This window comes from Panthera leo, chromosome F3 (genome assembly GCF_018350215.1).
Source record: "Panthera leo isolate Ple1 chromosome F3, P.leo_Ple1_pat1.1, whole genome shotgun sequence".
NCBI lineage: Eukaryota > Metazoa > Chordata > Mammalia > Carnivora > Felidae > Panthera > Panthera leo.
The window spans coordinates 36404992-36431255 of record NC_056696.1 but is presented as its reverse complement, the minus strand read 5'-3'; the positions used below and the strand labels follow the sequence as shown (position 1 = coordinate 36431255).

The following is a 26264-nucleotide window of genomic DNA, read 5'->3' as shown; positions in this document are numbered from 1 at the left end:
TTGTTTTTACCCAGTAAATGCTGCTACTCTTCTTTTGGGAGTGGAGAGTCAACATAAAATCAGTGTTGCTAGAGCTCCTACAAAAGATGAAATGTCTCTCAGAGCTTACACTGCTCGGTGCCGGCTGAATCGATTACGTCGGGCAGCATGTCGTTTATTTACTTCTGAAAACATGGTCAAAGCTATTAAGAAGCTTGAAATTGAAATTGAAGCTAGGCGGTTGATTGTTCGAAAAGATAGACACCTCTGGAAAGATGTGGGTAAGAAGATATAGAAATCTTGAGATTAGTTCGTTGAAAACACTTGAGATTTTGTATTTTAGAGTCAGATTTGTGCATGATTTCACTTTGCTGCCTACCATCTTATACACTTTAATATGATCAATATACATTTAAGAATGGATATATATTTAAATTAATTGATTTCATGTATGTGATTATCTCTTTTTTCCACTGATTTCTCTCCATAAAATTTTATTTATTGTCTCTATTTGATTAGTGGTCTGAGCTTACTTGCTTTTCACATGCATTTCAGGAGAACGGCAGAAAGTCCTGAATTGGCTGTTATCATATAATCCTTTGTGGCTACGTATCGGCCTAGAGGTAAGTATATACACTTCAGTTTTTGAAATGATATACTTTAAAAAAAGTATACTGTAAATTTTTTTTATTGTTTTTAATACTTTTTATTATATACTTTTATTGTGTACTTTTTTATTATATATTCCTTTAGTAGACTTTTTATTGTATATTTTTAATAGATTCTTTAATAAAATATAGTTTCACTTATAAAGTCATTTGGTTAGTTTAATTGATCTTTGAGTATAGGTCCTTTAATAAATACTCATTAGGTAATTAGATCATGCCATTATGTATTATTGTCATGTCATCACAAAAGAACTTTCCTGGTAGTTTTCTTAAATATCAATAGTTTGGTACTTGATATAATAACAGGTATAGTAAACTCTTTTTTGAGCTTTTACAAATGATCATACTGGGCCATTTTAAATATATTTCAAATAATTGAAGCCTCTTTAAAACCCAGTGAGGTGTGTATTATTATTTCCATTTCACTGACAAAACTGAACCTTAGATTTTAAGTAACATGCCAGATGCCAACTAATAGTCAGGATTTGAGACTATGCCAGTCTGATGCCAGAGTCCAAACTTGTAGCCATGTTGATGTAACTCTTCCCATAAAAACGTTGAATCTGAGTTTTTCACTTGGTGCATAGCTCAATAATACTTAGGATTTTAAAACTGAATGGAAAGGACCTTAGCGGTTGTAAACTAAAATTATGATTTTATTTAAAACATCCTCTCTGTGTTTATAGATTTCTTTCGTCTTTTACTGGTACACTTTTACATTTTCTTTAGGCTTTTTGCCATTGTCATGTGAGATATTCTGTTCTTCAGCTTATTCCAGGTGTTGGAATAGAATGATCTTTGGGACTGAAAGGAATTGTTAGCAATAATTTGGCTCTTATTTATCAAGAAGCTGTGGCACAAAGAGAACAAATGATAAGCTTACTGTGGTCATACAGCTGGATAGTGTCATTGCTAAGATTTCTTATTTCAGTTTAGTATACTTCGTTAATCGGAAAATTACGTATCAACCAGCTCTGCTTCACAAGTCAAATAATTCTAGAACCTTAACTGGAGTATAATCCCTCTATTTGGGACACAGCATTTTGTGCCAAAGGTAAAAAGCAAGAGGTTTAGGTGGAAACTTAATGCCTTTTAAAACTTCTGCTTGGATATAATGCGCATATTCCACTGGCCGGAGCACATTATTTGGCCAAACACAAATGAACTAGGACAGCAAGTCCGTGGCAGTTGGTGGGGATGTACAATCCTTTTAGAGGGAAGGGAGGGATGAGTCCTTGTGAACAAAATATTTTACCTCACCGCCACACCTTCAGGTTCTGGTAGTGGGCATAACCTTTGAGGATTTTAAGAAAACATCAAAGGCAAAAAACATAAGTAAATAAAAATGCAGTTTTTCTATTTTGGCATATACTTCCTATGCTTTTATCTCTGTATTTTGTTAACGTAAGGTTATAGGGTATAATTTGATATGTTTTTAGTTTTTTCTAATCACTTTAAAAATCATTAAACTAGGCATGTTGATGTTAAACTAATTTCATATTTAAATCATTAATTATAAATGGATCTGAACTTCCCAAATTGTTATCTTAGATTATTTGCAGATGGGTTTCCACGTGTTGACTATTAGAAAATTTTGAATATTTTCGTTTCTGTTGTACCTTCATGATATACTTAGTGCGACAATTCTAATTGAATTTGAACAATATGCCTACGTTTGGTAGTTTTTGGGTTTTTTTTTAATGTTTGTTTCTTTTTGAGAGAGAGAGCGTGAACAGGGGAGGGGCAGAGAGAGACAGGGAGACACAATACGAAGCAGGCTCCAGGGTCTGAGCTGTCAGCCCAGAGCCCAATGCAGGGCTTGAACTCATAAACTATGAGATCATGACCTGAGCTGAAATCAGTCACTTAATCAACTGAGCCACCCAGGCACCCCATACATTTGATAGTTCTTTAAAGGAAAACATTAAAATGTAAATATCACTTGTCAGATACTTAAAAATTTATCTTAGCCTTGAGCTTTTGCCTTTTTTCATCATACACCATATGCACTAAAAACTGCACAAAACATACACACAGTTTAAAGAAGTTATTTGGCACATATCGTGTTATTTACATACTATTTAGAAAATAGAACATTAGAAGATCCTTAGAAGATCATAGTCTGCTCTCCCCCTCTTGTATCCCTTTGCTTCTTAAAGGTAACATAGTCTTGACTTTAGCTTTTAATTTCTTTTCAGACAATTTATGGAGAACTCATATCTTTGGAAGATAACAGTGATGTCACAGGGTTGGCTGTGTTTATTCTGAATCGCTTACTTTGGAATCCTGATATAGCCGCTGAGTATAGACACCCCAGTGTTCCTCATCTCTATAGAGATGGTAAGTAGTTCTGCCACCACCGCGTCCTTTCCACACTCTGCATAAATGCTGTTTTCTTATTCTTCCTGTCTCTGTTTAAATTTTACCTTCTTAGAGTTGCCAATATGAATAGTCAGTCCCTCTCTCTACTCTCCTCCCTTTCTTTACCCTCATCATTCCCCATCATTTCCTCCATCACTATAATTATTTTTACCTTTTTATTGTCTCTACTCACCCTGTCCCCAGAAGTAGGCAGTAAGGCCTGCAGAGATCATAGTAGTTTCAGTTTGCTACCACATATGGCACCTAAGATGCTACCTGCATAGTAGGTGCTCATTAAATATTTGTTGCATGAGATAGACTAAATCACTTGATGCCTCTGTTTCCTCCTCTATGAACTGGAAATATTAAATGATACCTGCCTCATAGAGTTACTATGAGTAGTACATGAATTCATATATATAAAACACTGAGAAAGGCACATAGGGTTCTATTTATGCTTACTATTACTTTTCTTTATTAGCACATTGTTATCGTATTTTCAGGTGAAACTTGTCTTTCACAGATTAACTTGCTGTGCTTTTTTGTACTTCATTGAAGGTCATGAAGAAGCTTTGTCTAAGTTTACATTGAAAAAGTTGTTGTTGTTGGTTTGTTTCCTTGATTATGCCAAAATCTCCAGACTTATTGATCATGATCCTTGTCTCTTCTGTAAAGATGCTGAATTCAAGGTATAGCTTTCATTTCTTTTATATTTCACATTTAAGACTTTTGCTTGTTTCTATTGTGTATTTTCTCCTTAAAAACTTTGAAGTTTCCCAAAGAACAGTAGTCTGGAGTGGAATAGTGTGTAGTCCGTCTTACTAGTAGTTCTAACCCCACCTAACCTAATGATTGACCTTTCACCGGCACACCCTATTAACTTTGATTTGAGAATCAATGAAACTATACTTCTGAGGAATTAACTTCGGGTTGGGGAGAGATTTCACTCCTAATTTAGCATATTATCAAATTAATACAGGGGCGCCTGGGTGGCTCAGTCAGTTGAGTGTCTGACTTCGGCTCAGGTCATGATCTCACAGTCCGTGAGTTCGAGGCCCGCATCAGGCTCTGTGCTGACAGCTCCGAGCCTGGAGCCTGCTTTGGATTCTGTGTCTCCCTCTCTCTCTGACCCTCCCCCGTTCATGCTCTGTCTGTCTCTGTCTCAAAAATAAATAAACATTAAAAAAAAATTAATACTAATTTTTGGAGTCTATTATTATGAGTAATTTTTTCCAAGGCCTTAAATTGGAAATAGATGTTCATTATTACTGTATGGTATAAAACCGACATTTTTTTTCTTTAAATGTTTATTTGTTTATTTTGGGAGAGAGAGAGAGAGAACACATGCAGGAATAGTGGAAGAGCAGAGAGAGAGAGAGAGAGAGAGAGAGAGAGAGAATCCCAAGCAGGCCCCGCACTGTCATCACAGAGCCTGATGTGGGGCTCAATCTCATGAACTCTGAGATCATGACCTGAACTGAAACCAAGAGTCAGACACTTAACCAACTAGGCCACCCAGGCACCCCCTGACATTTTTTTATACTACCATTAATTTTACTTTATTTCTATATGCTCAGAAATTTAAGAATTTGTTATTATTGTAAACAAAATTATAATTTTGGAATATAATACCTGCAACTTGTTTTTCCGTAGACTAGTAAAGAAATTCTTCTGGCTTTTTCACGAGACTTCCTAAGTGGTGAAGGTGACCTTTCCCGTCACCTTAGCTTTTTGGGATTACCTGTTAACCATGTGCAGACACCATTTGATGAATTTGATTTTGCTGTTACAAATCTTGCTGTAGACTTGCAATGTGGAGTGCGTCTTGTGTAAGTATAAGAAATAGAATTATTTTCCTTAATGGAATAGACTAAAATTTTCTAGAAAACACTTTTCTGTATATATACAGTCTTTCCTGCTCTTTCATATAATGCAATAAATTTCAGGATTAAAAAACTGGGGGTAAGTATCTCCAACACTTTGGTAAAATGTGTCAATTTTAAACCATGTCTCCTGTCCACAGTTTTTTTCCATGCTGGCAGTGACTAGGGTCACTGGGAGTAGGAACTATTGATGCCCCAGAATAGGAGTTGGGACAAGCATGGAACTAATTAAAATATCAAACATTTAAGTATCACGTGTATCATCAATGATTTCATGAGTACTCCATCACTTGGGACCAATTCTAGCAGTATTAATAACCTTGTTTTACATATGAGGAAAAGTAAGATGAAGTGACAGGCCTTGCCCAAGTTTTATATCATGATATTGAGACGTAAACTCAGGATGTCTGGCTTCAAAGCACACAGCATCTGTCAGTAACAAACTAGAATCTTCGAAATTGGCTGTTATGTGAATTCAGTGTGCTGTTCCTGCTTTGGGAGGAGTGGTCGTGAGCATGGTACTATAGTTGACCGCTTTAAGATGTCCACATTGGAGACATTTGTCTTATTTCTAGGAAACTCTCCAAATTTATGTTACGTTTGACATTTGTGAGGAAGGGATCTCTGGAAAAATCCCCACTTCTTCAAAAGCAACATACATGTCACATGCTTCCTTCTAAATTAAATTTCCATGAACATTCTTTTCTGATCATATGTTCTCACAGCAAGGTGATAGCTTTTGAACTTTATTGTAGCTTTCTCTTACTTGAGCAGTTTCCATAGAGGCTAGCACATTGGCTGAAAATGTTTCACATGTTATTTTTGTATTTAATTTGTTCATTTCATAAATCCAAGCCGCCACATCTGTTTTCTGGCCAATAAGAATTCACATTTTTAGACTTTTTCCACTTTCCAGGAGGGGCAGTGATTGGTTTCACGTTTAGTGCTATTTTCCGCAATGAAAGACATTTTTTATGTTTTTACAAGAGTTACTGAGGACTTAGCAGTATTGAACATTGATGCTTTTTATTTGATCAGAACCTCTCACTAGTTAAGAGACTTGACCATGCATACCAGATTTCTACTTTCCTCAGTGTCAGCAAAATGATCATAGATCTTTGAAGTTACTTGAGAATGCTTGAGAATGGTTGATGTACTAATGCCATAGGTGATGAGGTGGTCTACTGCTGCAGAAATGCTTCATATGTTGATTGGGCAGTTGACCTGGAATGATCTTAAGTTGCTTTCTAACCTTTAGAAATTATGGTTCTATAAACAATTCTGCCAAATTTTAGCTATATATAATAATCCATTGAAGCTTGCTTTTTCTATAGAAACACTGATTATTGTCTAGTAGATAAAATACTAGTGACCTAGATGATATTAGGGGTTTGAATTTAAATTGGAGTATATGTGTCTTTTTGAGATAGGTGTTCATATTTTTACAATAATCTGGTGTATATAACAGGATGGCTTTGGAGTTTGATAAAACTGAGTTTGAGTTCTGATCTCAGTTCTGTCATTATTAGCTATGTGACCACAAGCAATTTACTTAATTTGTCTGGGCTTTGGTTCCTTCGTCTGCAAAAAAGTGGGATAATAATGCCTGATTGTGGGATTTGCTATGAGGACTAAGAAAAGACAGCACGTCCTTGATTTGAAGAACACAGTAGCCCCTCCATAAATACGCTTTCTCCTTTCCTTTCCCTGTAGAACTCTGTTATTTTGTTCATGTGTTCATTTATGTGTGTCTCATCTTTTTTTTTTTTTTTTACATTCTGTTCATAGACCTCAAACCCCAGGCTTAAAATGAGAATGACTCTTATTTGCTAACTATGAAGCAACAGTTTTCAGATAGTTTTTTGGGATCTTTCTAACCTAAAATTCTTTAAATGTTGGAAATTTATGTGGGTGATAACTGTATTTAAATAAATTTCATCTTACGTATATATTTTATTTTGTTTTGTTTTTGTTTTTATATGTGTGTGGGGGGGAAGTTAAGTTTATTTGTATTTATTTTGAGAGAGAGAGGGAGAGAGAGAGAGAGAGCACAAGCCAGGGAGGGGCAGAGAAAGAGGGAGAGAGAAAATCCCAAGCAGATCCCATGCTATTAGCATGAAGCCCGATACGGGGCTCAATCTCACAAACTGTGAGAATATGACTAGAACTTCACCAACTGAGCCACCCAAGCACCCCTTTTTTTTTTGTTTTTTAAAGCAAAGTTAAGTTTATTTTTTCCTGTGATAAGGACAATCATACACTGACAGATTCTTAGCATCTCAGTGTGGGGAAGGTAAGGACAGGATATTTATGACATTTTGGGATATGGTTTGAGACCCATCTTTTGATGCAGGGGGCTTTTCCTATATATTTTTATATGACAGTGTCATCTGAAAATTCCTTTATTGTTAGGCGAATCATGGAACTTCTCACACGGGACTGGAATCTCTCAAAGAAACTCAGGATCCCTGCAATAAGTCGTCTTCAGAAGATGCACAATGTCGACATTGTTCTTCAAATTCTTAGATCACGAGGAATTCAATTAAATGATGAACATGGTAAAAATTGAGTAAAGATAAAAATTTTTCTTCTCACCAAAAATTGATATATACATAGATTGTGCTAACAAACTGATTTCATTTACAGGAAATGCAATCCTATCTAAGGATATTGTGGATAGGCACAGAGAAAAAACTCTTGCGTTACTTTGGAAAATAGCATTTGCTTTTCAGGTATTGTACATTTTGTAAATTTTGCACTTTTTGTCAATTTTCAGTACTGATTTATAGAAGCATTTTGCATCAGATGAGGACTAGCAAAATTACTAGGCTTTATTCTGTCCCAGGAACTGTGGTAATTGCTTTATATATATTCCAATTTAATCTTCACAACACCCGTGTAAGGTAGGTGTTGTCATTACTTCATAGGTAAGAAAACTAAAGCTAAAAGTTACCTTATCGATAGGAAGCAGAGACGAGACTAGAACCCAGGATCGTGTGGTCCCAAATCTTCTGCATGATTCACGTGACACACATTAACCACTATGCATTCCACTGCTTCATAAACTATGTTTACCTTAAGGAAAAAGACTAACTTTTGTGGGTTACAAATGACACATGAAAAACATAAAGAGACTTATCTTTTTTTGTGTGTTTCAGGTGGATATTTCCCTTAATTTAGACCAGTTGAAAGAAGAAATTGACTTTTTAAAACACACACAGAGTCTGAAGAAAACAACGTCTGCACTGTCATGCCATTCTGATGCTATTATCAATAAGGAAAAAGACAAAAGGAATAGTGGTTCCTTTGAACGATATAGTGAGAGCATAAAGCTGTTGATGGATTGGGTAAATGCTGTTTGTGCTTTCTATAATAAAAAGGTAAGTTTCTTTGTTTTGTTTTGTTTTGTTTTACTTCAGTGTCTTTAAATACATTTTGGTTAAAGTCAGACTTCAATTCCTAAAATATTTCATTGCATTTCTTAAATAATTTAGTTTATATATGAGCAAACTTGTCCTCAAATGAGTGAGGATATTTTCACTTACTGTATTTAATCTGTCACCAATTGTGTAATGCACGATTACTAAGAAAAATTGTTCTAGTCAGGAGTTTTAATAGGAGACACTTGTATAAAACTGGGACACCTAAGGATCACACCCTTTTTATAAAGGTAAATTCAAATAAACCCCTCATGCAGGAAGGATCAATAGAGAACCTGACCGCTGGGTACAAGGAGGAGGAAAAAATCTAAGTTGAGTGTTTTATTAGACTGATACTATATTTCTGTGTGAACTATACCTTTAATTGTAAATATGTAAAAATGAATAAAATATCTGGTAGGGAATATGAAGTCAGAAAAATGATACAGAATACATGTAACTAAATATAGTAAAGTATTATACCTTGAACGACTCTGGTTATAGAAAAAAAGTCAGATAGATGGATCATCTTCTACGTTTTAACTAAATATTAGAGAGCCACAAAAGATTAGCGGGGAGTGTGTTCCAAACCTTTCTCTTAACTTCTGGTGTTGCTGGCAATCCTTGGCATTCCTTCACTTCCAGATACATTATTCCAATCTCCACCTCTGTTCTCACATAGCATCTTCCTGTGTCTGCCTCTGTGTCTCTCTCCATATAAGGATACCAGACATACTGATACTGAGAACCCACACTACTGCAGTATGACCTCATCTCAACAAATTAAATCTGCAATGAGTCTATATCTGAATAATGTGACATTCTCAGGTCCTAGGAAGGACGCGAATTTTTTGAGGGATCCTATTTCTCCCAGCACGATAATCAAAAAATTTTTTTCATGTTTATTTATTTTTGAGAGAGAGACAGAGCATGAACAGGGGAGGGGAAGAGAGAGGGAGGGAGACCCAGACACGAAGCAGGCTTCAGGCTCTGAGCTGTCAGCACAGAGCCCAACTCAGGGCTCGAACTCATGAAATCCGGAGATCATGACCTGAGCCGAAGTTGGACACTCAACCAACCGAGCCACTCAAATTTTGTTTTTGAAATAGAATTTTATAATTGAGAATTTGGCTATAAATATAATATTCTTCTAGGTCCTATTAACCCCTAATGTGATATTCTCAGCTATTGAAAGGAAATATGGACCATAAAACCACTAATAACCTGTGTTACTATATAATCCCAGCTGATTATGCTTCTGGTATTTCCATCAGGTGGAGAATTTTACAGTGTCTTTCTCAGATGGGCGTGTGTTATGTTACCTGATCCATCACTACCATCCTCACTATGTGCCTTTTGATGCTATATGTCAGCGTACTACTCAGACCGTGGAATGCACCCAGACTGGTTCAGTCGTGTTAAATTCATCCTCTGAATCTGATGGAAGTTCTCTGGATTTGTCTCTTAAAGCACTTGATCATGGTTAGTCCCTTTTGGCTGATGAACGTTTCAAGTTTTTTCTTTGCCGTGTGAGATTTTTGACTGGACCTGTCTAATCTCTTTTTTATTTGCATAGTAGAAAACACTTCAGAGCTATACAAAGAACTGCTAGAAAATGAGAAGAAAAATTTTCAGTTGGTCAGGTCTGCAGTTAGAGACCTTGGTGGAATACCTGCTATGATTCATCATTCAGATATGTCCAATACGATTCCTGACGAAAAGGTAAGTAAAAGAAGAGTTTCTAACTAAGAGTCTCAGAAGGTGACAGTAAAAGTTGCACAATCTCTGTTAAACATCTGCTTTCATCTCTTCTGTTGTCTCTTAGGTGGTTATTACCTATTTGTCATTTCTTTGTGCAAGACTTTTGGATCTTTGTAAAGAAACAAGAGCTGCTCGACTTATACAGACAACTTGGAGAAAATACAAACAAAAAACAGACCTAAAACGTCATCAGGTACTACTAAAAAATGCAAACACTGTAATGTGAATTGTACTTCGCAAAATGCCAGTTGGTTGATTCCTGATAGGATTTTTACGTTTTATTGATGTGTGAAACTATGGACATAATTTTAGTAATTGTGTGTGTTTTGAGTTAGGGATGGATATTTCTCCCTAACTCCTGATGTTTGCTTCAGTGGATGTGTCTTCTGGCCGCTTTCCCCAGGTTTGCTCCGGGGGAAGTAGAATAACTTACTTCCTTTGTAAATTTGTAAAAGTAAACTCAGGAGACCTGACTTAGCATTTGCTTCTTCTTGGAATCTAATGTATCTCCAGGGAACAGGAGCTTTCCATGAGGTTTTCAAGCTGTGTTCGGGGAGGCTTGGTGCTGGAGTGCCCCTTGGGTCTAGGCGTCTAGTGTCTGGTTTTGCAGTTCAGTTAGCCAGTTCATTCTGTCTGTCATGAAACTGTTTTCCAGTGTTTTCTGTATTAGTTTATTTATTTTTTAATGTTTATTTATTTTTGAGAGAGAGAGTGGGGGAGAGAGAGAGAGAGACATGGAGCATGAGTGGGGGAAGGGCAGACAGAGAGGGAGACACAGAATCTGAAACAGGCTCTCGGCTCTGAGCTGTCAGCACAGAGCCCGATGCGGGGCTTGAACCCACCAACTGTGAGATCATGACCTGAGTCCAAGTCAGATGCTTAACTGACTGAGCCACCCAGGCTCCCCTCTTTATTAGTTTAAAAGTGGTACTTTGGTTTCTGTTGTTTTATTTCTCAAGATATTTAGGACCTGGGCATAGGGATAGGAATGTTACTTATTATTTCCCTTTGTGACCCTAATACTATACAACTTTGTAAACAGAAGTGATTTTTTGAGTTTCGAGAAAAATGTGATTTTTAACCATCTGTTAAGTGGTGTTGATCAAGTTGAACAAACTATTTTAGTCCTTTTTTCTACCTACTCCTTCCACTAATAATACCATATTCACTTATTTGGAAAATCAAACAAAATAAAATGAGCAACCATGCTTGATACATTTATCAGGTATTTCAGAAATACATTCCACCCGATACTGCTCCTCAATTTTGAGTTGCTGTGCATTTAGGATAGAGTCCTTAATAACTCTATAAAAACAGTTACATTTTGGCAACTCTTACACATACCATGTATTTTGTCATAGTTTATCAGACTCAGAAATAACATTAATTGAAATTTGCTTTCACCCTACTCAAACTCTTGGTAGTAACTTTTGGGAGCTAGGCAGTGGCTTATACTCACAAATGGTCTTTTTTGCTGCCGTTATCTTCTTTGTGCCCTCTTTTGCCCTTCATCTTCTCAGGATCTGCCTCCTTGCCCACATATCCCTTCAAGGATAACTTTTGTACTTTTGGAAGCTTGTAGGAGAATTGCTTTAGGAGAGTTTTCAGCGAAGACCCTTTCCTGGCTAGTTCTCAAATTATTTCATTAATTCTGTTTATATGATATTAAATAAGATATTTAAAATCCCAAGAAACAGATATTTATCAGAATTTGTGGGGGGTCGGTGAGTGGCAAATGAAATCTTCCGAGATGATCTTGTTTTAAGAAGCTATAAACTGCAAAGATTTCTTAGCTCTTTGCTGGTGAGATCATTTTTCCTGATTTACTTCTTTGATATCAGTAGTAGAAATTTCCCTATTTTTTAGAGACCACTGCTTTTCTCCTTTCTCAGGTGACCATGCTCCCTCTCTTACACAATGATGCTAACACCCAGTTATATCTTTTCATTTGCTATTTGGGACATTAAGCAGTAGGTTCCCTGTATATTCTCATAGAAATATTATAAGTTAATAAACCTATAAATACCAACTTGAGATAGCTGATTTTTCAGGTGTTGTAATTCGTATAAACTATCCATTGAGAATAGAATGGCTCAAGTTCTTGCAGAGACAAGTGAAAATTGACTAATGGCCCAATTACCTAATGAATGAAGCAGGATTGTCCAACGGTCCCCTGACCCGTTCTACCGTTTAGTTCTTCCCGTCAAAGTGTCGGCACAAACTGCAAAGCAAAGTAAATCCCTGTGTTTGGCTCATATGCAAGGTAAAATAAAACAAGCCTGTAACAGGTTGGCTGTTGGCTGTCCAACAGCATAGGATTTAAAATGATGACGTGGTCTAATTTAGAAAACAGTCAGTGACTGCCAGCATTGGAACTTTCACCATCAGTTTGTATAAGTTTTCAAAGTTGCTGATTTCATCACATGTTCACCTCCTTGAATTTGTCTACTTTCCATCTGTAGCTTCCCTAATGTCACATAAAATTGTTCCATTTACTTTGCTTGAGATTGAGATAGCCTTCAAACAGGAAAGTGTCAACTTACCTTAGCCTACTATATCTAAGAATGCCCCTTGCTCTTAGAACTTTTGACTCAAATGCAACTTTTGACTCCATTTTTAAGCTAATAGGAAATTCCTTTTTAAACCCAGATTTTAAAAATTGTGGTGAAGAACACATATCATAAAACTTACCGTCTTAACTTTTTTCAGCGTACAGTTCAATAGTGTTAAGCGTGTTTACATTGCTATGAAACAGAGTTCCAGAATTTAACTTGCACAACTGAAATTGTGTTCATGAAATAACTCCCCGTTTCCCTCTCCCCCAGCCCTGGAAATCATCGTGCTACTTTCTATTTCTATGAAGGGTGACTATTTTAGATGCCTCATATGTGTGAAGTCATGCGATATTTGCCCTTTTGTCAGTGGATCATTTCACCTAGTGTATGTCCTCAAGGTTCATCCATGTTGTAGCTTGTGGAAGAATTTCCTTCATTTTAAAGGCTGCATAGTATTCCGTTGTGTGTATATACCACATTTGGTTTATACATTCACCTTTCACTGGGCATTTGGGTTATTCCCACCTGTGGGTTCTTGTGAATAATGCCTCTGAACATGGGTGTGTCTCTTTGAGACTGTACTTTCAGTTTTTTGGAATATGTATCCGGAAGTGGGATTGCTGGGTCATATGGTAGTTTCAGTTTTAAATTTTTTTTGAAGAACTGCCATACTATTTCATTGCATTTTACAATCCCACCAATAGTGCATGAGGATTCCGACTTCTCCACATCCCTGCCAATACTCGTTAATAGTACAGAGATATCTCATTGTGGTTTTGATTTGCATTTCTCTGATAATTGGTGTTGTTGAGCATCTTTTCATTTGTGTGTTAGCCATTTGTATGTCAGGCTATCGGATATTTCTGTTGTTGAGTTATAGGAATTCTTTATATATTCTAGGTACAAGTACCTTATTACATATATGATTTGCAAATATTTTTTTTTCTCATTCTGTAGATGGTTTTTCTCTCTGTTGATTGTGTCCTTCACAGAAAATAATTTTTTTGTTTGATGTAACCCCATTTGTCTACTCTTTGTTTTTGTTGCTTGTGCTTTTGGTGTCATCCTATAAATCATTGCTAAATCCAATGTTAATCAAATTTTTCTCTATGTTTTCTATAAGTAGTTTTATAGTTTTAGGTCCTACATTTAGGACTTTAGTCCATTGGGAGTTAATTTATATGGCATAAGAAAAGGGTCTAACTTCTTTCTTTTGTATATGGATATCTAGTTTTTCCAGCATCGTTTACTAAAGAGACTGTTCTTTTCCCATAGATCATTCTTGGTACCCTTGTCAAGAATCATTTATCCACATATATGAGGGTGTATTTGTGGCCATTGGCTATTCTGTGCCATTGGTCTATATGCCTGTCTTTCTGCTAGGACCACACAGTTTGATTATCGTAGCTCTGAAATATGTTTTGAGATTGTGGCAGGGGGGATGCTTTTAATTTGGCTATCTGTAGCCTTAAAGTCCATATGCTTCACATGGGACTTACTGACAGTGATATTAGATGGCTTACTCAGTTTGTTGGACATAATTCCGCAGCCCAGTTTTAGAATTGTCTAGTCTTTTCTCACTCAGAAGTGATCTAATATATGACTCTCACAATTTGTTAGTATTTGTTTCAATCCATTAACTACATTTTGCCTTTCTTAGAGTGGCAGTTTGATCCCTTCCGTAAGTGAATGTGTTCCCATACTGTGCGGTTTCCACTCAACAACTGATTAGGATTAATTAATAACTAGAACCTATAGCTAATATCTGTGTAGAGCCCACCCTTGGATGGTGAGCTGTCCCATTTAGCTAAAAAGAGGTTGTCACACATGCTATAAATTGTTCTTGCCATAAGAGGGAATGACTTCTATTCTAGTTTCCAGTTCAGGTAACTGAAATGATAAATCTAGCCTTGAAGAGTTTGGCAAAGTGATTGCCTAGTTCAAATCCTGGTTATCTTACCAGTGGACTGACAATCTACTTGACTGCTCTGTCTCAGTTTCCTCATAGTCATAAAATTAGTACCTGTTCATCTGCTCTTATAGTTGTGTGAGATTTAGATGAACCATTCATGAAGTGTTTAGAATGGTGCCTAGTGCCTAGTAAGTATTTAACCTATGTTGTTTTTCTTAGTAATGCATTATTAGGAGTCACGGATCTAGAGACATGTAGGGTACCAGCCTATAGTGCTCCCAGGGTAGGTGGCTCCTCTTTGAGCACCTATGCTGTCGGGCATAGGTCCTGATACCACTTCTCATAATCCAATATTCTTATCTTTTGAGTGTCTATGCTGTAAAACCGTTGTAGCCTGTGCTAAAAGTGGTATTTTGCTGCTTCTCTCTTTTTGTTAATTCTTTTGTTCAAGTTGTAACAAAACAATACTATATTCTATTGTAAGGCATTTTGTTTATTTTAGGGTCTCTTCCCCAACACCACCCCCCCCCCCCAGTCCACCTCTTTTTAAAAAATCAAACATGAATCTGGGCCATAATCTGATAAACATACCATATTTAAATTGCCTTTACATTTATTATTGACAATCTGTGGTATATCAAACATGTGTATGATCTTTATTTTAGACTTATATTTACTAGGAATTTTTGTTTCATCCTATAAATATATATGCAAATCCACCTATCGGACCATTCATCATTCCCAGAATTATCTTTACTCCAAAGATGAGCCTATCTTAAGTCTGAGGAATGTTTTATTTTCAGGATCAATTTGATTAATATTTAACAAATTATTTTCTTACAAATAATGGTTTAAGGTCTTAAGTAATTAAGTTTTTGATTCATATTTGCTTGTTTTTGTTTTTTGTCTTCTGTTTGTTTTTTTTTTTTTTTTTTTAGGAGAGAGACAAAGCTGCAAGAATCATTCAATCAGCTGTAATCAGTTTTCTATCTAAACAACGATTGAAAAAGGAGATTAATGCAGCATTGGCCATTCAGAAACATTGGCGAAGACTCTTAGCACAAAGAAAGTTATTAATGTTAAAAAAGGAAAAACTAGAAAAAGTTCAAAATAAATCAGCATCAGTTATTCAGGTATAGAATCCTGGTATTTTGAATTTAAAAAGTTTTAATGACATTTTTAAGAAAGAAAGTAAAATATAAAGTTTTAAAGTATCTCTTAGGCTTTCGTGTTTTTCTCGTACTTTAACAAATATTTAATACTTTCCTACTACCTACTACTATGATCAGCATAAGGCTCAAACAAATCAAAATGCTTCCTTTGTTTTGAAGGAGCGAATAGTCTTAATTCTTTACCCCTTCTGTCTTTGTTTTATATTAGAGGTTTGCAGTCTTCTCCATGGGACATGCTGACCCACTGTACCATTTTACTTTGTATGTCCACAAACTCTACCATGCTCTTTTTTTAATCTTTACTATGAGTCCTGGAAACTTCTTTTGGGATAAATGTGTGCGTTTTCCTCTGTAGCCCACTTAGTTGGTATATAATGAAATATTACTTATAATCTATATATAGAATGCCTATGTTAGTTTCCTGCTTAGAAAAAATTTTTAACATATCTACTTTGCATAATAGACATATTCCATTCCCCATAACTTCGTGTGAGGTTTTGATATTAGATTCTATTTTGATAACATTGGAGAGGTGTACTATTTAAATTTGCCCTATGTAAATGTCATTGAAGCTTCACCCCATAATTTTATATTTTATAAATTCGGAAATTTTTGTGTCTGGCTACTACTGTTGATAAGTGAAGGATTCTGATTTAACAAATTATCTTTTTTGAACCATTTTTAAATGTGAAATATTACCCATAGAAAATTGCACAAAACACAAATGTAGAGCCTGATAGTTTTTCACAAAGTGAATACCCATGTAACCACCACCTAGGTCAAGAAATAGAATATTGTCAGCTTCTCAGAAGCCATTTCTCAGTCCATTAGCTTCCTCACCCCAGCCCAAAGTAACCATTATTCTAATATATGCTAATCATGCCTTTTTTCTACACATCTTCTTTAAACACTATCATTTTGTCTTGCCTGTTTTTTTTTTTTTTTAATTTTATCTAGATGGGTCCAAACAATGTAAATTCTTTTATTCTACATTATTAAATTTGTGATATTCATTAGTGTTGAGTTTAACTGTGGTTTAACTTTCAGTCTCTAATATTCTGTAATTTACTTATAATATTTTAATTATTTATGCATCTCTTTATAGTAAGAGAAATAATGTGCTGTACACATTATTTCTCATCAGACTGAAGAGTAGAAACAGAACCACAATTGACACATAGTAAAGGAATAAGGCAGTATCTGTTGAAAAATCTTAGAGGGTCCCTAACTCTCCTCACCCATGGGTGGGTGTGCTTGGACCAAGCACAGGTGCATAACAATGGGCAGTGCTAATGGAGACAGAGGTACCTCGCCCCTAAAATGTTTTCCTTATGTGTAAGGAAAATTCATCTGCAGTAGGGAATTCTTCCCCAACCCTCACCCTGACGAAGGAATTAGGGACCGTGGGTAGTATGAGAAGGAAGCAACCTTGGCTATTCAAGAAATAAACAGTTTGTCATTTCTCAGATCTTTTCAGAATACTACTTTTTGACCATGAGTCTATAATTCCAAAATTTGGGAAGAAGTAATTTTATTTTTAATGAGAAAAATGAGAGTGATCTGTCTCACTTGTTTCTCAAATTCCTGTGTTTAAACTATTAGACCTGAACAGGGTCCATCACGTAAACAGTTTCCAATCATTACCAGATAGCTTAGCAGTCTTGATATTAAGGAGAAAATACAAAATCTAAAGGTATATTTATAGGAAATTACTTAGAATCAATAGATAGCAGAATGTCACTATAATTTTATTTTGACTGTTTCTTATATGTTATTCTAATAGAACATAAACTTGCTTATATTTCTTATGTTTCTGAAACACAGATGCAATATAAATACCATTAAGATTGAGATCATGATTTCTGAATTGGCTACAGCTGTGTCAATATAGAAACTACATAACTACAAACATAAACAAAAACAAAAGAGACAAGTAATTTCCAAAAATATATTGTTTTTTTAATTTAACTTGTTTATTTTTAAGCAAAATATTAGGAAAAATACTTGCAGAGGTGTTAAGTATAGAAAGTTATGTCTGTTTTACTTTGTGTCCTTTCTTACATTTCAGAGGTATTGGAGAAGATATTCCACTAGAAAACAGTTTCTGAAATTGAAGTATTATTCAGTCATCCTGCAATCTAGGATAAGAATGATAATAGCAGTTACTTCTTACAAACGATATCGTTGGGCTACAGTTACAATTCAGAGACATTGGCTTGCTTATTTAAGAAGGAAACATGATCAACAGAGATATGAGATGCTAAAATCATCATCTCTTATAATCCAGTCTGTGTTCAGAAGATGGAAGCAACATAAAATGCAATTACAAATAAAAGCTGCAATAATATTGCAAAGAGCTTTTAGAGAATGGCATGTCAGGAAACGAGCTAAAGAAGAAAAATCTGCTGTTGTCATACAGTCATGGTATAGAATGCACAAAGAACTACAGAAATATATTCACCTTAGATCTTGTGTTGTTATCATTCAGACAAGGTTTCGGTGCCTTCAAGCCCAAAAGTCATACAAAAGAAGAAAAGAGGCTATACTGACTATCCAAAAGTTCTACAGAGCACATCTGAAAGGAAAGACTGAGCGCGCCAACTATTTGCAGAAACGGGCTGCAGCCATTCAACTACAGGCTGCTTTCAGAGGGATGAAAGCTCGTAATTTACGCAGACAAATTAGGGCTGCTTGTGTTTTTCAGTCATACTGGAGAATGAGACGAGACAGATTTCGATTTCTAAACCTTAAGAAAATTACTATCAAATTGCAGGCACAAGTAAGAATGCATCAGCAATTACAGAAATATAAGAAGATAAAGAAAGCTGCCCTTATAATTCAGATTCATCTTCGAGCTTCTATTTTAGCCAAGAGGGCTCTAGCATCTTACCAGAAAACCCGTTCTGCTGTCATTGTTCTACAGTCTGCATATAGAGGGATGCAAGCCAGGAGAAAGTTTATTCACATCCTCACATCCATTATAAAAATTCAATCATATTATAGAGCTTATATTTCCAGAAAAAAATTTCTGAGACTGAAACATGCTACAGTAAAGTTACAGTCAATTGTCAAGATGAAACAGACTCGTAAACAGTATTTACATCTGAGAGCAGCCACACTATTTATCCAGCAATGGTACCGGTCCATAAAAGTGGCTGCACTAAAGAGAGAAGAATATGTCCAGATGCGGGAATCTTGTGTCAAACTGCAAGCTTTTGTTAGAGGTCACCTCGTTCGAAAGCAGATGAGGTCACAGAGAAAAGCTGCTGTTTCACTACAATCTTATTTCAGAATGAGAAAGATGCGGCAGCACTACCTGGAAATGTATAAAGCAGCTGTTGTCATTCAGAATTACTATCGCGCTTACAAAGCACAGGTCAGTCAGAGGAAGAACTTCCTGCAAGTTAAAAGAGCAGTTACTTGTGTGCAGGCAGCTTACAGAGGTTATAAAGTACGCCAGCTAATCAAACAGCAATCTATGGCTGCTCTTAAAATTCAAACTGCTTTTAGAGGCTATAGTAAAAGGAAGAAATATCAGTATGTGCTTCAGTCTACTATCAAGATTCAGAGATGGTACAGGACATACAGGACTGTTCGTGATGTAAGAATGCAATTTTTAGAGACAAAGGCAGCTGTGATTTCTCTCCAATCTGCTTATCGTGGTTGGAAAGTTCGAACGCAGATCAGAAGGGAACTTCAAGCTGCAGTGAGGATTCAGTCTGCTTTTAGAATGGCCCAAACCCAGAAACGGTTCAGATTGTTCAAAACAGCAGCATTAGTCATCCAGCAACATCTGAGAGCATGGAGCGCGGGAAAGAAGCAACGTATGGAATACACTGAACTCCGTAACGCAGCACTGATGCTTCAGTCTACATGGAAGGGAAAAATAGTGAGAAGGCAGATTCGAAAGCAGCACAAATGTGCTGTCATCATACAGTCATACTACAGAATGCATGTGCAGCAAAAGAAGTGGGACATCATGAAAAAAGCTGCTCGTCTGATTCAAATGTATTATAGGGCGTACAGGATTGGAAGGAGACAGCGTCAGTTGTATCTGAAAACCAAAGCGGCCATAGTCATCATACAGTCTGCTTACCGAAGTATGAGAGTAAGAAAAAAAATAAAGGAGTACAACAAAGCGGCAGTCACTATACAGTCTACATATAGAGCTTACAAAGCCAAAAAAAACTATGCAACCTACAGAGCTTCTGCTGTTCTAATTCAGAGATGGTATCGAAATATCAAAATTGCAAACCGTCAACGTAAGGAATATCTTAATTTAAAGAAGACAGCAGTTAAAATTCAAGCTGTTTTTAGAGGTATTAGAGTGAGAAGACGTATTCAACACATGCACACAGCAGCCACTTTCATTAAAGCCATGTTTAAAATGCATCAAGCAAAAGTTAGATACCACAAAATGAGAACAGCAGCTGTCCTCATTCAGGTAAGATACAGAGCATATTGTCAAGGTAAAATTCAGCGTGCAAAGTACCTGACAATTTTGAAAGCTGTTACTGTTCTTCAGGCAAGTTTTAGAGGAGTAAGAGTTAGACAGACTCTCAGGAAGATGCAGAATGCAGCAATACGCATTCAGTCCTGTTACAGAAGATACAGACAGCAAACGTATTTTAATAAGTTAAAGAAGGTAGCACAAACAGTACAGCAGAGGTACCGGGCAGTGAAGGAGAGAAACGTACAATTTCAAAGGTATAACAAATTAAGGCATTCCGCCATATGCATTCAGGCTGGTTTTAGGGGGATGAAAGCTAGAAGACACTTAAGAATGATGCATTTAGCTGCAACTCTGATTCAGAGGAGATTTAGAACTCTGAAGATGAGAAGAAGATTTCTGTCTCTCAAGAAAACTGCTCTTTGGGTTCAGAGAAAATACCGTGCAACTGTTTGTGCAAAGCATCACTTACAACAATTCCTGCAGTTACAAAAGGCGGTCATTACACTCCAGTCATCATACAGAGGATGGGTGGTAAGGAAAAAGATGCAAGAGATGCACAGGGCTGCCACTGTCATCCAGGCAGCTTTCAGAATGCACAGAGTACACGTGAGGTACCAGGCCGTGAGACAAGCCTCCGTTGTAATCCAGCAGCGACACCAAGCGAACAGGGCTGCCAAACTGCAGAGACAACGTTATCTCCGACAAAGACATTCTGCCCTGATCCTTCAGGCTGCATTTAGGGGTATGAAAGCGAGAAGGCATTTGAAAATGATGCATTCCTCTGCCGTGCTTATTCAGAGCAGGTTTAGGGGTTTAGTGGCAAGGAAAAGATTTGTTTCCCTCAAAAAAGCTGCTGTTTTTGTGCAGAGGAGATATCGGGCCACCACGTGTGGCAGGCGTCACTTGCATCAATTCTTGAAAGTACAAAAGGCGGTCATTACAATCCAGTCATCTTACCGAAGACTGATGGCAAAGAAGAAGGTTCAGGCGATGCACAGGGCTGCAGCTCTCATCCAGGCCACTTACAGAATGCACAGGACGTATGTTACCTTTCAGGCTTGGAAACATGCCTCAATTCTAATTCAGCAACATTACCGAATATACAGAGCTGCAAAACTGCAAAGAGAAAATTATGTCCGACAAAGACATTCTGCTTTGGTCATTCAGGCTGCATATAAGGGAATGAAAGCAAGACAGCTGTTAAGAGAAAAACACAGAGCTGCTATCATAATACAAAGCACATATCGAATGTATAGACAGTATCTTTTTTACCGAAAGATTCAGTGGGCCACAAAAGTAATCCAAAAAATATATAGAGCAAAGAAGAGGAAAGCACTTCAACACGATGCACTTAGGAAAGTAGTGGCCTGTGTTCAGGCAGATTTCCAGGACATGATCATAAGGAAACAGATTCAGGAGCAGCATCAGGCCGCCACTGTTCTTCAGAAGCATCTTAAGGCCTCCAAAGTAAGGAAGCATTATCTGCACTTCAGAGCAAAAGTAGTCTTTGTTCAGAGGAGATACAGAGCACTAACTGCAGTGCGTACCCAAGCGGTCATTTGTATACAGTCTTCCTACAGAGGCTTTAAGGTCCGAAAGGATATCCAGCGTATGCACCTGGCTGCCACCCTAATTCAGTCACTCTACCGAATGCATAGGGCCAAACTTGATTATCGGGCAAAGAAAACTGCCGTTGTTCTTATACAGTATTATTATAGGTCATATGTCAGGGTAAAAACGGAAAGAAACAATTTCTTAGCACTCCAGAAATCTGTACGAATTATTCAGGCTGCTTTTAGAGGCATGAAAGTTAGACAGAAATTGAAAAACCTATCTGAGGCAAAGATGGCAGCCATTGAGAAGCGATCTGCATTCTGCCGCCACGGAACTGAAACTCCGTATGAAGCTGTGCAAAGCTCAGCACTTAGGATTCAGAAGTGGCATAGAGCTTCTCTAGTTGCTTGTTCACAGGAGGCAGAGTGTCATTCCCAGGGCAGGGCTGCAGTAACGATTCAAAAAGCTTTTTGTAAAACGGCCACAGAAATATTGGAAACACAGAAGCATGCTGCCCTACGAATTCAGTCCTTCCTTCAGATGGCTGTGTATCGGAGAAGATTTGTCCAGCAGAAAAGAGCTGCTGTAACCCTACAGCAGTATTTCAGGACGTGGCAAGCAAGAAAGCAGTTTTTATTGTATAGGAAAGCAGCATCGGTTTTACAAAATCACCACAGAGGCTTTTTGTCTGCAGAACCTCAAAGAGAAGCATATTTACACGTTAGGAGCAGTGTTATCATTATTCAAGCTAGAACAAGAGGATTTATACAGAAACGAAAGTTTCAGAAAATTAAGGATAGCACCATAAAAATCCAGGTACTTGTACATTTAAATGTAACGCTTGCATTCTTTCCTTAACCAATATTTGTTAGATTTATAAAATGAGTTTAAGCAGATCATAAAACATAATACTTAGTTTACATGACCATTTCACTTTTCTTCCAAAATGGAACGTTTTTGAGAGTGGGAAAAGGGAACTAATAATTCAGCTAAGACAGTGCAGAACTAGAATTCCTCTGGACATGATCGCTCTACGCTTGTTGCATTTCAGTGGGTGTTAATTTTGAGAATATAGTTTGATTATAGTTTTACTCTTTTGAGTAAAATTATTTTTTAAGTGAGAAATTTAAGCTAAGGTAAAGTGATATTTGGCCAAGTTTAGGCCAAATGGTATAATTTTATCCCTCTACCAATCTGCTAATAAGACCTACTTAAGCTAGATAGGCCGGTGTAGTTTATTCAGAGCATTTAGCACTTCTGGTTTCCAAAGCAATTTTATATTATTTTTTTCATTCTATTATTATTATTACATATAACATATATATACACATTATATTAATATGTATGTATAATATTTATATATTATATATACATTATATTAACATGCATATGTATAATATATTAAATTATACATATATTAAGTTGAGATGTTATGCTCAAGAATGAATTGGAAAGAGCCCACTAAAATATATCCAAGGAACATTCTAGTTGTAGGAGATAACAGGGAGTTCAAAAACTAGAGCAAGAGTGTGTGTAGTACTGTGAAAAGAGTGATTGGAGACCAGGATGGCAATAGAGGGAGTGAGATTGTGGATAGCTTTGTAAGACATAGAAGGGTAGTCTTTTTCCATCGGATTAAAAGAAGTTCTAGAAGAGTTTAAAAAGAAGACCAGAATCATATTTTTATTTTGAAAATAATTGCTCTGACAATAATGTGGAAGAGGGACTGGAAGGGGAGCAAGACTAGAAGCAGAGAGACCAGCCAGGAGGCTGTTGGCAGTAGGTCAGGTGAAAGATAGTTTAGTGGTGGCAATGGGATTGCAAGGATTCGTTTGAGTGGAGGGCGTAGTACTTGCATCACATAGAGCCTAAACGAGCTTTCAAGCCACGTGCGCGACTTAAGTAACAGCAGATGCTACCATTTGCTGACAGAGGCAGCAGAGAGGAGCAGACTGGAAGATTGATGAGGTGTGCAGTTTGAGGTACATGATGAAGTTGAAGTGTCTAGCAAGGCAGCTGGCTGTGTTTGGAGAGTAGTACAGATTTCGGAATTTGACTTCTACATTATTGGCATACATAGCATCGTTGAAGTCATGGAGTGACGGGATCACGTAGAAGTAATGTGGAAAATGGGTAAAAGGAGAGAGCCTGCTGGGGACTCCAACACTGAAGAACGTCAGCATGTGAGAACATTGAGAGGAGAAGCCAACACATGGTAGTAAGAGGGAACAAGAAAACTGAAAGATTTATAGTATCAAGAAACCAAGGATTGAGGGAAGAAGAAACGAATGCTCAAATTCCAAATGCTGCCAAGAAGTTAAGGGTTGAAATGTGTTAACTAGATGTGTTAGTTAGGGTTATATTCAGTTGAAATGACAGAAAAGCCACAGTAACAATCTTAGGAAATTTTGACTATTTTTCTCATACATGATTACATTTAAAAATTATACTTTACACGTCTGGTTTTTAACATATCCTTCATGGTCTCAAACTTTAGTGCACATTGAAATCACTTAGAATTTTTAGAAATACTGATGCCTGGCTCCTACTGTGAATACCAATATGTTGGTGTTCAGGTTTGTTTACATAAAAGCCATATATAATGTGCTCTGAGTAAGTTAAGGACATCACAAGAGTAATTCTTGCTTGTCAGCTGAATTTGGAGCTTGATCCCCATGTAGATTGTGGCTGTAGTATCTGTTTGGAGTCAAGACTTGGGTTCAGATCTTGACTCTGTCGCTTACTGGCCTTGTGGTGTAACAAGTCTCTTCTTCGTCAACGTTGATTTCTGTTTTGTCAAATAGAGATCTTAATAATCATCTCACAAGATATTTGTAAAGAATAAAGGTACTTCTTCCACTTACTACCTGCACATCAACAAGTTACTCAATTTCTTTGGGCCTTGTTTACTCGTCTCTAGATTAAATATTATCTACCTATGTTATTATAAGGTTTTAATAGTGCTTAGTGCGAAGGGCTTAATAGGTTATAGCTGTCACTTACACATGTAGTCAGCTGCAAGGTTGCAGAAATTGGAAAAACTGATAGTCCTCAGACAGATAGTTGCTCTCAGGATTTTGCTGCAGCCTGGACACAAAACCCGGCATACATGTGAGGGAAGTGGGTGGGAGGTACGAGAGATTCCTGTTCCTTCCCAATGAGTAGTCAGTGTGTTCCTTTGCTTTCTGTTCTTCCAAACGGATTGAAATAGTAAGGACAATGCACGCATCTGGCTTTTCAGACATTATACATATATTAAAATTTAGGAATATTTGTTAAGGTTATATTAGGCTTAGCTGTCAGCCAGCCAGGGTACGTGTGATAAAGCATATAATAGGTGTTCACTGTGGTAAGCCGCACTGTTTCAGGGGGCTCATCTATGTCAGGAATGAATGAGCCTAATAGAAGAGTCATCATATGACTATATTTCTGCAATTGATTTTTGTCTACTTAGCATTACATTAGCTATCTTTAATACTGATTTTTTTTCAATTAACAACAAAAAAATACATATCCTTGCATATTTTTTATATTTATGTATTTAATAGGCTGCGTGGAGGAGCTATAAAGCCAGGAAGTATTTATGTAAAGTGAAAGCTGCTTGCAAGATTCAAGCCTGGTATAGGTCTTGGAAAGCACGTAAAGAATATCTAGCTATATTAAAAGCTGTTAAAGTCATTCAAGGTTGTTTCTATACCAAACTGGAGAGAACACGGTAATGTATCATAGCTGTGTTAGGGGAGTATGAGGGTCTGTGTGTGTGTGGTAGCTAAGTCTTTATATAAAATAATACTGCTTATTTCTTTGTCTTTTAAATATTTGCTATGCCTAGCTTGTATGGTTTCTTTTGTTAGTGTTATCTCCACTGATGAAACAAAATAAGACTCTTATTTTTTGAGATAGAGCCTTGATACAATCATTTTTCTTTTTTCTTTTTCTTTTTCTCTTTTTACTTTATATTAGCCCCCCTATTTTACTTTAATGAAGACCTAATTACCAACTTATTTTTGTTCATTGTATTTTCCTGTTCCTAGTTCATTTCTTTGAAACACATTTTCTGAAGCTCTTATCAGATTATCTATATTATTTTTTTATTTCACAGTGTAAGAATTTTCCCCCAGTTACCAGAATTGATGAATTATTATATCAGTGATGGTTTTAAAGATTGTTTTAGGAGAGACTCTAATGTTAGAAGAGTTTCTTGATAAATTCCACAGGTGGAAGCTCAGTGCTTACCATATAAAGATATAGTTGCTGCTATCAGCTGTTAAGGACCAGTAGTACCTAAGTTTCCTGTACCAAAATCTTGAATTTTTCTCATTGGTGCTCAGCTTTATTTTCTAAGAAATGTGGCAACATGATGTAAGTTAAATCCATTCTCAATTTTTATGTGTTACTGCTATGTTGGCCCCTAACGTTTAATCTCTGGCCCTTAGTTTTTAAGTTTTTCTCTAGTTCTCCTTACAGAACATTTCTTTTCAGATATTTGTACGATACCTGGCTTCCCTTTCAAACAAATTTCCATTTCTCATTTGCCTGATGCTGTT

At 36.6% G+C, this 26264-nt stretch overlaps 1 protein-coding gene across 5 annotated transcripts in view; it reads left to right on the top strand.

Annotated features, from left to right (window-relative positions):
* The window catches only part of ASPM (assembly factor for spindle microtubules), a 51927-nt gene that overhangs the window by 12784 nt on the left and 12879 nt on the right, over nt 1-26264 (top strand). For 2 of the 5 annotated variants that reach the window (XM_042926370.1, XM_042926373.1), the window contains exons 6-19: nt 15-260; nt 535-602; nt 2846-2987; nt 3567-3697; nt 4662-4837; nt 7304-7449; nt 7538-7623; nt 8050-8271; nt 9585-9792; nt 9887-10032; nt 10136-10264; nt 15477-15671; nt 17779-22533; nt 25266-25432. In XM_042926370.1, coding sequence (XP_042782304.1) covers nt 15-260; nt 535-602; nt 2846-2987; nt 3567-3697; nt 4662-4837; nt 7304-7449; nt 7538-7623; nt 8050-8271; nt 9585-9792; nt 9887-10032; nt 10136-10264; nt 15477-15671; nt 17779-22533; nt 25266-25432 — 6817 coding nt within the window. The remainder of the gene's footprint in view (nt 1-14; nt 261-534; nt 603-2845; nt 2988-3566; nt 3698-4661; nt 4838-7303; nt 7450-7537; nt 7624-8049; nt 8272-9584; nt 9793-9886; nt 10033-10135; nt 10265-15476; nt 15672-17778; nt 22534-25265; nt 25433-26264) is intronic. The other 3 variants (XM_042926371.1, XM_042926374.1, XM_042926372.1) reach the window with 3 other exon arrangements.